The 12,221-nt window shown below is 41.6% G+C and overlaps 1 protein-coding gene across 2 annotated transcripts in view; it reads right to left on the bottom strand.

The window, feature by feature from the left end:
* Window positions 1-1,912: 1,912 nt before the first annotated feature.
* The window catches only part of TTC6 (tetratricopeptide repeat domain 6), a 106,775-nt gene continuing 96,466 nt past the window's right edge, over window positions 1,913-12,221 (bottom strand). For both annotated transcript variants that reach the window (XM_075845006.1, XM_075845007.1), the window contains 3 exons: window positions 7,179-7,349; window positions 4,748-4,973; window positions 1,913-4,251 (listed from right to left, as the gene is read on the bottom strand). In XM_075845006.1, coding sequence (XP_075701121.1) covers window positions 4,112-4,251; window positions 4,748-4,973; window positions 7,179-7,349 — 537 coding nt within the window. In that variant the 3' untranslated portion in view covers window positions 1,913-4,111. The remainder of the gene's footprint in view (window positions 4,252-4,747; window positions 4,974-7,178; window positions 7,350-12,221) is intronic.

The following is a 12,221-nucleotide window of genomic DNA, read 5'->3' as shown; positions in this document are numbered from 1 at the left end:
GGAGATATGCTTTTGGTTGAAGGGTTCATAAATGCAGAATTGTAATATATCATGATATATCCTCTGAAAACCAATTGGGAAAAAAAATTCATTGCAAAGCGAAATGACCTCAAGCACACAGCTGTGAAGTACAAGATCCATCCAAGAAGTTGCTAGTGCTCTCATTACAGTAGTCTCACCACCCCAGAGCCAAGAACTCTGCATCATTTAATGTATTTCAAATAACTTGGGATGTGTGTAGCAGATAATACACCCAACTTCTAAGTCTGAGATTCGGAGGCATGGAAAAATATCCCTGTATGAAAAACTGAAACTCTGAATGCAAATCTGTAATAAAGACAAACGGTAGAAATCCTAATGACCGGTTTTCCTGGAAATAAAATAAACAAAAGTGTGATCTGTGACTTCTATTACTATACATCACTTCATTAATCTTTTTTGCCCCGTAGGTCCTCCAGCACCATTTCAGCATTGTATGTAAATCTTTTCAGAGTGTCTACTCCTTCCCCTAGGAATTTATATTAATTAATTCTAATAGTCTGCCTGTTGTAGGCTTCCTTTACAGTCAATAAGAGTTCCTAGGACATACAACAGTCTGAGAATATTTACACACACTGTTGCCATGATTCTGGAGTTTCTGTTGCTCTATCTAAACAATAGGATGCAGAATTGTAATGAATTTACAGCTGATCTACCAACTTACACAATTTATATGAAATGATAGGCATGCTGCTCATCACCTACCCAATACCACCCCTACAGTGAAGCATGGTGGTGGCAGCATCATGCTGTGGGGGTGTTTTTCAGCAGTTGGGACACTGGTCAGGGTTGAGGGAAAGATGAATGGAGCAAAGCACAGATACATTCTTAATGAAAACCTGATCCAGAGTGCTCTGGACCTCAGACTGGGCAGAAGGTTCACCCTCCCAGCAAGACAATGACCCTAAGCACACAGCAAACACAACACAGGAGTGGATTAGGGACAACTCAAAGTCCTTGAGTGGCCCAGCCAGAGCCCTGACAATTGAACATCTTTGTAGAGACCTGAATGTGGGTGTTCACCGACGGTCCCCATCCAACCTTCAGAGCTTCAGAGAATCTGTAGAAAAGAATGGCAGAAAATCCCAAAATCCAGGTATGCAAACCTTGTGGCATCATACTCAAGAAGACTGGAAGCTGTTATCGCTGCCAAAGGTGCTTCAACGGAGTACTGAGTACTTATGTCAATACAATATTTTAGTATTTTGTGGTCAATAAATAAGCAAACATTTTTAACATTCTGTTTTCACTTTGTCATTATGGGGTATCGAGTTCAAAATGATGGGGAAAAACGTGATTTTTTTTTATTTGAGCACAAGGATAAAATGTGAAAAAATGTAAAGGGTCCGAAGATTTTCCGAATGCATTGTATTTCCCAATGGGAGAGATTATTTAAAACTACTGAAAGCAAAAGAAGTGTTGCCTGTTGCACCAATCACATTACAGTTCTTATTTTTCTAAGATTAGAAAATGAAAGCAGTGACCTGACTGGTTGTTACGTACGCTTTTTACACTTCGTATTTGCAATATTTCTCTAGTGATTAATTAAGTTTTTATGTTAAAATAAGACACGATAGCATTTCAGAAAATGAACTGAAATCTCATATCTCACATCTTAGAAGTCCTGTTTGTCATACATATTACTTCCCTGATGTCAGATGAAAAGTTATGAAAAAGCAATTAAAGGTATAACTGTCTCATTCTACAGTCAAGCAGATGCTGCAGTCTCATTAACTTTAATCAAATTGAAAATCTTTCCTGTGGCAAGCAGTGTTCCAAAAGAAGTCCCCAGGTACTCGTGTAAAGGAATTCCAAATATATATTTGTATAGTAATTTTTCTTGTGTCTTGAAGTGTCAACATATCATCTTCAGAAGATTTGAAAATCAGTTTAATAGAAACATTTCTGTAATTTGCAAATAAAGAACATATGAAAGCTTGATATATACAGTTAGAGACTGAGATCACGGTATATCAGAATACTACAGATTTTATATATTAAGTTATGGCATTGTGCAAGGATCATTTTTTAACCTCTAGAAGAAGAATATAAATGAACATAAAATAGAAATGATCGTATTAACGGTAAGGTCATTGGAAGGAGATGTCGAGTAAGACCCCATGCACACAAACGTGTTTTTGCGGCCTCAATTTACCCGCAAACCCGGGTGAATTGCGGTCCCATTCATTTGTATGGGCCCATGCACACGACCGTGGTTTCCACGGTCCGTGCATTGCCCAGGAGCCTGGACCTCAAAAAGATAGGACATGTCTTATATCGGCCGTATTTTGAGGTCCAGGCTCATACAAATTAATGTAGGAGGGCATGTGCACGGCCCGCGATTTGCTGGCGGCCCGAGGGTGACACTCCGTGGCCATCCGAGCCGAAAATCACGGCCGTGCACACCACTACGGTCATGTGCATGAGGCCTTAGGGGTTGGGGGCGAGAAGTCTGGCTTATAAGAATTTTATCTGAATCAGCAGGATATGAAGTATTCCAACTCTAACCAGTACAGTTTGGAGGATAAAGTTTGTAACAGCGATGAGTCTTCGGGTAGATTTTAATAGTTGTTTATTTTTCCATTTGCCATATGTTCATCTGAAGTTTCTCATTATCAGAGTAGGTGGACTACAGTGGTAGTAAATAACATACAGTAAAAAGGGTCGTTTACTTTGGACAACGCTTTTTCGTTATAAGGGTCCACTAAAAGTAAGCTTATAACAAGGTGTCCTGCTCCTGGGATCCCCAGCAATCAGATGTAATCTGGCAGCTAGTGTTCAATTTATATGCGCGCCACCACAGGGGAAATTAAGTATTACATGGTGCCTACTGAAACTGATAGACCACCTGAGTAATGCACAGACCTTCTGGGCCATCCAAATAGAGAGCAAGAGATGATTTTGTAGCCGCTCCCTCTTCGACTAACTAATGGAACTAATGGAGGTCCCAAATGAGGGATTCTCCGCTATTAACTCACAATGCCCTAATCGGGTATTTGAAAATGTTTTTTTTTTAATCAAACAACCCCATTAAATTGGATTGATAAGGGCTTTGAAGAGTTACTAAGCACTGGTAACAATGCAGGATGCTAGTTTTGTATTGTGTAGGCAAGATTTCTATAACGTTTTGCATTGATGCCTCAAACGGGTTCACCTTAAATGATTTTAACAGTGTCCTTTTGATATCCATCAGGCTGGTATACGCCAATATCCATTTTTTTAATTTATTTTAAGGACTGTGCTATTCCACCCTGAGGAATTTCGCAAGAAAAAAAAATGTATATTGCGTGGTATACTTTTTTTTTTTAACATTTGAGCTATGGGTGACGGATACCAAGTATAGATTAAACGTATACGTCAGAAAGTGTCCATATGTGGACAGTGATGTCTGGAGCATTGGAAGCACTCTGCCCACAGTCTTTGGCCTTGGGGAAGCTCCGGATGTCACTGTCAGTTTCTACAGGGCTAGAGCCCCTGACCAGAGCGCTTTCGATGCTCTAGTTGAGAACTCCGGCATTGTAGCTCCTGACATCACTGTCCATACATGGACTGTGACGTCAGGGACTTCAGAGCTGGAGCCCCTGAGCAGAGAGCTTCCGATGCTCTGGCCTTAGCTCCGGCTTTGTAAAGTTCTTGATATCACTGTCTACATATAAAAATGTATTAAGTGTTTCGGCCTCATTTCCAGAGTGTGAAGTGGTTTTAAAGACTTGACTGGATTGTTTTTAAAGAGGATTGAATCCTGCAAGAAATGAAAACGAAAACGTAATTTACTTTTAAAATCCTCCTCTAGACCCTTACACTCCAGTGCGATAACTAGGCTGTGGTCACGACACTTGACTACATCATACAATGGGTAAAGGGAATAGTGATGTTTTGACCACAGTGGCATAATGTCCCACGGCAGCAATTGGAAAAAAGATTAATGACATGCCATTACTATGGATGCAAGTCACCCTCAGCCTAGTCTCCACATCAAAGCCCTTAGGACCATCCGCATTGAGTTGTTGAAATACAGGTTCACATGCCCTTAAACGATGCCTCCAACATGTCAATGATGATGTTTGGTGAGTCACTGACACTGGGAAGACTGTTGCAGTAGTGTTATAGCTTTCTCATAATCCTCAATGGCTTCTTTAGCCAGTCCCATTTTTCCTCTAATGTCCGCTCTCAGCTTGTACATCAGGGGATCCCCGGGTTGAAGAATCAAAGCTGTAAAGAGCAAAGCATGGTAAAGTCCTCATGATAACTGAAGAGTATAGTTTCTAACTTTCTGAAGCAAGTTTAAATAGTCTAATTCCTTATTCATGAAGAAATATAAAAAAAGTAGATATACATTCTTGGGTATAGAAAGCTTGCATGAGAAGAATGTATCCATTGTAGAGCCAAATATGCTGTAGAAACTAACCACATGGACCATCTCCTTGTTTTTATGTTTTAAAGTAAAGAGATAAGATATCTTTAGCAATTCCATTTTATAATATTTTTATAGGAATTTGACGTATCAGATAAACTGTGATTACCAAGATTGTAGCCGATGTATGATCCCAAAATAAGCTCCTTACATGAACATGACCTTCTCAAAATTAAGTCAGTATCTGAAACCTTGGTACATGTGCTTTGTATGGTTAGAGAAGAGTAGCGGTTCAAACAAAAATTCTCAACATTTTGACACATTAACTGGTAGTATAGTAGATTGCTATTGTACCTTGAGATATGTCACTTTCAGCTTGCTGGTATTCATGTAAAGTGTTATGTAAAGTAGCGCGATTGAAATATGCAGCAGAGGATACTGGACAGAGGTCTATGACCCTATAAAAGTCCTCCAGTGCTCCTTGCACATCTTGTAAGAGCATATTTGTGATCCCACGGTTCAGGACAGCGGATTCATTGTCAGGATCCAGTGCTATGGCTTGGGAGTAGTATTCTTTAGCCTGTGAAGTATACAAATTAATTTGTGAATTAGATTGAGCAATGAAGGACTTTAACTGTAAGGCTGGGTTCACACGACCTATTTTCAGACGTAAACGAGGCGTATTATGCCTCGATTTACGCCTGAAAATACGTCTCCAATACGTCGGCAAACATCTGCCCATTCATTTGAATGGGTTTGCCGACGTACTGTGCTGACGACCTGTCATTTACGCGTCGTCGTTTGACAGCTGTCAAACGACAACGCGTAAAATGACTGCCTCGTCAAAGAAGTGCAGGACACTTCTTTGAAAAGTAATTTGAGACGTTTTTCATTGAATTCAATGAAGAACAGCTCAAGATTACGGGCGTCAATGACGCCTCGCAAAATGCGAGGAGGAGCATTTACGTCTGAAACGACGGAACTGTTTTCCCCTGAAAACAGTCTGTAATTTCAGACGTAAAAGCCAGTTATCGTGTGCACATACCCTAACAAAGAATTCATTCAAATGACTCAATGAAGCTGAACAAAACAGATGTGTGTGGGAAAAGTAACAATTAAGCACTAAATGTATGATAAAATATGAAAATGTTTTTGGGGAATTATGCCTGCTAATGTAATGCAAAAACAACAGAGATGTACTGTAAGGATGGATGGTCTGTTTACCAGCCAGGAAAGCTCAACTTCAACTGAAATCAAGAGCAATGATTTTAAAAAGTTAGAGACCAACAGGTATTTTGTAGCTGAATTGGTTTCCTGACTCTAGGAAGAGTAACCAGAAATGTCTCTCCTAAAACACTATGGACTATATCCGACATTGCACCTTTCTCACTTTACTAATTGCCACCATTTCAGGCAAGGACATAGTTTCAAGCATGGTGCCCTCGGGTTTTCAAATGTATTGCTTTTTAAATGCAAGGGCCAATTTACTTCCGATTATTTCCCATATCTTACATTCCTAATCCATAATAAGATCGAATGCAGGACCAAGAAGTATGAAGAGGGTTTTATTTTGGCATAAGAAAAAAAGAAGGCAAAAGATCTAGAGCCTTGGAAATAAATAAAGTTCAGACAGTGGCATCTAGTAGATAGAAAAGTACAGTGAAAAGGATGCTCGATGGTAGGCAGAATGCGAGCAGAGCCTATGATCTTGTCATACAAAGCAGTGTACAAGTATATTCTGGCATTATTCTCATACACAACTCTCCTGATGGTGCTATCACTGCCACTCCTTTAATGTGTGCAATGTCAGCTATTTACTACAATGTAAACACTATATTAACAATAAAGGGGTTTTCCTATGAAGGACATTTATGAACTCCACAGGATATGTCATAAATGTCAGATATGGGTCCCACCTCTGGGACCCACACCTATCATGGTGGAGAGTTACAAAATAAGCGTAACTTGCTGGGCTACGCTGCTTCCGTAACTGCCATTTACTACTATGGGAGTTATGGAAACAGCGTAGCTCAGCGAGTTACGCTGTTTCCGGAACTCCCGATCATGTCATCAGTAAGTGGCCAGGAGGCAGCAAGAGCACAAAAAGCTAGAATGAGGATTAGGGGGGCCCGTTCTCGAGATCCTGTGGATATCATAAATGTCCTTCATGGAAAACCCCTTTAAGATAGTGTTTACGATACCTCCTTACTGTACGATTTGCCAACGCTGGAGGCAAGATGCCTACCTCAGCCCATGGATGGTGTACCCCTATTCTACAATTATACTTCAGAGTGCTTTGGATGGAGCCAAATTAGTTATGTTAGAAGGTTTTCTTCCAATTCCGCCTTGAAATGATAAAAGGGCTTGATTTTCAATTAGGCACAAGCGACAAGTGCCTATAGGAGGCCCTGCTGGTATTTGTGCCCTGCTCCTCATGGTAAGAGGTTCATGCAGTGGGGATGGGTCCAACTCTTCCATACTTATATACATGCAAAGTAGCTCCATTTGTAGGTTATTACAATACAGGCTGAGGTTCTTGTTGTATAATATAACTTTAGTTTGGTTAACTTTGTATATTATTTTACTTAAGGGTAGTGTGATTGGTTTTTCTTAATGGGAGGTGCTTAAAGAACTATGCATTTTATCCCTACGGGATCCTGAAAGGTAAATCTAATACTGAATAATAATAATAATAATAATAATAATGAGTAAGCGTCTTACATGATAACTACTGGCAAAGGTCAGATATAGCATGTTTTAGAATGACGTTTTGAAAGTGGATTACCTGTGAGAATTGCCGGTTATGAAGATACAGGTTTGCTGAGTTGAAGTAAGCCAGCGAATACTTGGGATTGGCTGCAATAGCGGACTGGTAATCCCGCATTGCATTCGGTAACTTTCCCATAAACTGGTGGATGACTCCTCGATTTGTCAGCAGTTGTGCTGTTACACCAAGCTGTGAAGAAAAGTAAGGGAGAGTGGTATAAAAAAAAGATACAGTAGTATCGAGAAATTATTTGAAGAACCGGTGTTTCATTGTCATAAAATTGTTATGTTAGGCTATCATAACCAACCATCATGAGAAATTCCCTAATATAGTGGTTTTAGCGGCAGAAAAAAATTCTATACATAGGAGCAAAGAGAGCTTGGAGAAGGAGTACAGAATCCATGCACCATCCAGTGTGACGCATAAGGATTTATTTGCCGTGATTTGGCGTATACCAACCATTCACCAAAGTTTAAAAAGGTTTAAAATCAGCTCAAATATATCAGTGATCACATTACTCCATACTAAAATATGAAACCTTACAGAACGCGACTTTATAGTGCCATTTTTTTATTAAAATCAGTTATTTGCACTAAAATAGGATATGCCCTCACTAACTGATGAGTGGAAATCCGATTGCTAGGACCCCCACCTATCCTTAGAACATCCGCTGAACATGGCAGGATATCTTAGGGCCTGTTCACATCACCGTTCGCTTCCCGATCCGGGGTTCAGTCGGGTGAACCCCGCAACGGAAAGTGAAACCACAGCTTCCGTTTCAGTCTCCATTGATAGCAATGGTGACAGAAACGTCGCTAATGGTTTCTGTTCGTTACCATTCCGGCAGGTTTCCGGTTTTCCGACGGAATCAATAGCGCAGTTGACTCCGCTATTGATTCGGGTGTTAAAACGAAAACCTGCTGGAATGGTGACGAACGGAAACCATTAGCGATGTTTCCGTCACCATTGATATCAATGGTGATGGAAACGGAAGCTGTGGTTTCACTTTCACTTTCCGTTGCGGGGTTCACCAGACGGAAACCTCCGACGGAACCCCGGAACGGAAAGCGAATGCTGATGTGAAGAGGCCCTTAGCGATACGTCATCAGTTACTGTGATAGGAGAGCCCATTTAGCAACTGAAAGAAAGAATAAATGTGAACTGCATCAGTGTCAGGCTGGATTCACACGAGCTCATTACGTCCGTAATTACGGACGGAACGTATTTCGGCCGCAAGTCCCGGACCGAACACACTGCAGCGAGCCGGGCTCCTAGCATCATACTTATGTACGATGCTAGGAGTCCGAGTCAGACAGGCCCGATGCAGGCGCAATAATGTATGGTGGCAGCTAAGGGGGTATTATACTATATGGGGGCAGCTAAGGGGGCATTATACGGTATGGTGGCAGCAAAGGGGGCATTATACTGTATCGGGGCAGCAATAGGGGCATGTTACTGTATTGGGGCAGCTATGGGGCATTATACTTTATTGTGGCAGCTAAGGAGGCATTATACTGTATGGGAAAATCTGTGTGGGCATTATTCTATATGGGGCAGCTATGGGGCATTATACTTTATGGGAGCATCTGCGTAGGCATTATACTATATGGGGGCAGAAATGGGGGCATTATACTGTATGGGGGCATCTGTGTGGGCTTTATACTGTATGGGTGAATCTATGGGGGCATTATACTGTATTGGAGTAGCTATTTAGCAGTATTCTGTGTGGGGGGGGGGCAACCATAGGGGCATTATACTCTTTATATTGTGGGGAGTCACTATTGGAGCGTGATACTGTGTGGGCTGAACCAGGTGTGTATGTGTGGGGATTGGGCGGGGTTAGAGGTGTGACTTAACAGGGGAAAAAAATCAGTCTTTGCAAAACTTGAAAGTTGGGAGGTATAGGATTGTATGATTAGAAAATAATAGCGGTTTTCCCCCAGAAACAGTGTGACTCTTGTCAATGGTCTGTGATTAGTATTGTAGTTTCTCCCCATTAAAGTGGATGTCCCACCATTAAATATCATATTTATTGATTAGATCATAAAAAATGAACAATATTTGCCATTTACATGCTATTAAAAAATATGATCCTGTGACGAGTTATGACGTTTACTTACATAGTAATTGAACCACCTGGTGTTTAAAGTGAATAGCAATGTGCATGTCCACTTAATTAGCTGTGTGCCGTTGGACATGCATGCTCAGTCACTCTCCCCACAGATCCCTGCAGGGCAGTCAATAGAAATGGCTAGATTTCCTGCTTGTCAGGGAAGACGCAGAGCCTCTGCAATAGCATGGCAGTATAGCTAAAGAAGACTTCTTGTCAGCAAGTTAGGACTGTAAAGCTCTGCATTTTGAAAGCAGATATTAACCCTGCACATGCCCAGTCTTTATTGTTTATTGCATTATTTTTAATTGATTTCAAAGGGAGTGCATACTGTGGATGTCACACATCATAGCCCTTCATAGCCCTTCCCCGGCAGCATACATTAGCATTCTGGACTTTTGGTATGAAAATGATTCATGGGATAACACCTTTAAGTGAATAGAGCTGAGCTGCATTACCAGACACGGTACATGGACAAGTAATCGGTACTGTTTGTTGAAGGAAGCAGCCATGTTTTTCTAATCTCATGCAATCTCTTTAACCGTTCATGTTTTGTACATATTAATATACTGTGACAGTGAATACATTTTATGCCGCATCCATTTCACTTAAGTGAAATTATCAATTCTAATCATTGAATGACCTTACTGTCTATATTAAGCAAAACAGGCAATTTATGCGGCTTGACCATTTTACAGTTTATGTGAGAGGCAAAGTCATATTTTATATAAACCATAAACTGGTTTTAGATGATTATTATTTTATTCATGCGTTTTTAGCTCTCCCACAGGCAGTTCACCTTCCCTCCATTCTCATAGCTCCTGCTAAAAAATGGCTGAGCAGAGGATATGGCTGCCGCTTTACAGGTAGAAGGAGGTGGTGACTGGGATCCTTTCTCTCCAAACACCAGCAGCTACATCCTCTGCTCGGCAAAATCTACTGTAGTGTACAGTCTGTCTGTCCTAGTGCTGCTGTGTAGGGGGAGGACACTGGCTAACAGCTAGCAGTAGTCAGTTCTGTCCCAGTGCAGGGAAGGCAGGCTGTGTACAGTACAGTAGACTCTGTGAGCAGAGAATGTTCCTGATGGTGTTCGGGCAGATAGGCAACTGCACCTTCCACTCAGTAGAGTCTGCTGAACTGTACACTGCTTTAAAATAATAGTCATACAGGTACCATGTAATACAACTATACAAGGGACATATAATACCGCCACACCATGGTCAAACATTACCTCCACGTAGTGACTAAATAATACCACTAAACTGTTACTAAATAACACTATACAAAGACCAATATTAACACCATACAAAGACCACACACCATATAAGTGACTACAGTACCGTCAAATCCAGTGACTCACAGTTGACGTATTCTCTGATTGGAGTCGTTCACGTTTCCTTTTTTCTCCAGACAGCAATTACGACTCAACACTGCAGAGTTTGCTGCTTAAACTTCTTTGGCCTAACACTTTATGACACACTTCATACCTATTCCCAACCCTTTAAAGAAACTTCCCATCCTCCTTTACTTCAACAGGACATCCTGCTGCTTCCCCAATACTGCCTGCTACTGTCCCAGGTGGCCCCTTAACTATAGTTACCCCCAAAAAAGTGGCAAGCAGATGTTCTAGACAGTATAAGTGTCCCATACAATAGTGCCCCCCTTTACACCCAACACAGAAATAGTCCCTCCTCTTGCACCCTACACAATAATAGTTCCCCCTTTTATGCCTCCACACAGTAACAGTGCCCCTTTTGTATCCGCCCGCACATAGAATAGGGCACAGTACTAGTGCCCCTCTTTTTGCCACTAGACAGTAATAGTGCCCCGTTACTTCCACCAACCCAGTAATAGAGCCCTAGTTTGTGCCTCACACAGTAATAGTGCTCCCTTAAAGTAGTTCTCCAATTAATGCCCTTATACAGTAATAGTGCTCCTTTAGTGTCCCCCCTTAGTGCCCCACACCATAATAGTGCTCTCTTCGGGGAATCAACACAGTAATAGCGCCATTTTAGTGCCCCAGCACAGTAACAATACTCTCCTAGTGCCCCCCACACAGCACAGATTACAGGCCTCTTCTGGCCTCTGGCCTGCACTGTTGGCGGCTTGGCACAGGCGGGTGCGATGAGGTAATTGCATCACATCGGTGCGCATCTAATTCCTAGCTTTTGGTAGGCTGAAGACCTAAAGTAACCTGTGGCCTACAAGAATGTTTGCTGTATTATATGCCATAGTATTCAACTGTATCCAAGTCCTGAGGACACGGATACACTTGAAAGGAGTGCAAGGGGTTGGACTAGCCCCTTACGTATACCCCTAAAATGATAGATAGAGTGATAGATAATCTGTAAAGATGATTATTTACAGTACAGATGACTTTGTGCAGTGATCTCCCAACTTACTAGTACAAGATGCATCATACATAGCAGCAGCAGCAGACACCTATAGGAGAAAGCATTCCACAGACCTCCCTCTTTAGGGCCCATTCACACGAACGTCAATAACGTCCGTGTGCTGCGCATGGAAATCACGCGCAGCACACTGACCCATTGATTTCAATGGGACCGTTCACACATGCGTGAGTTTTCACGCAGCGATAGTCCGATGCGTGAAACTCACTGCATGTCCTATATTGGTGCGTTTTCATGCACCCACGCGCCCATTGAAGTCAATGGGTGCGTGAAAACCACGCACCGCACAGGGATGCACCTCCGTGTGCGGTGCGTGATTTGTGCATCAATTCAATTGAAAATACTAAAAATAAATTAAAAAAGATGTGCTTGCTAGTGTGTGAATAACGCACGCCACTCGCAATGCACACTGATGCATAACGCAACACACCAAGGACCAGATTCACGAGCAGGAATCTGATACGCTCGTGTGAAAGAGGCCTTATATTGTTTGTTTACATCTCATGCAGAAACACCACAGTAATGGAATGATGTAGACAC

The sequence above is a fragment of the Rhinoderma darwinii genome, chromosome 12 (assembly GCF_050947455.1).
Source record: "Rhinoderma darwinii isolate aRhiDar2 chromosome 12, aRhiDar2.hap1, whole genome shotgun sequence".
Taxonomy (NCBI): domain Eukaryota; kingdom Metazoa; phylum Chordata; class Amphibia; order Anura; family Rhinodermatidae; genus Rhinoderma; species Rhinoderma darwinii.
This window is presented reverse-complemented; position numbering and strand designations above follow the sequence as displayed.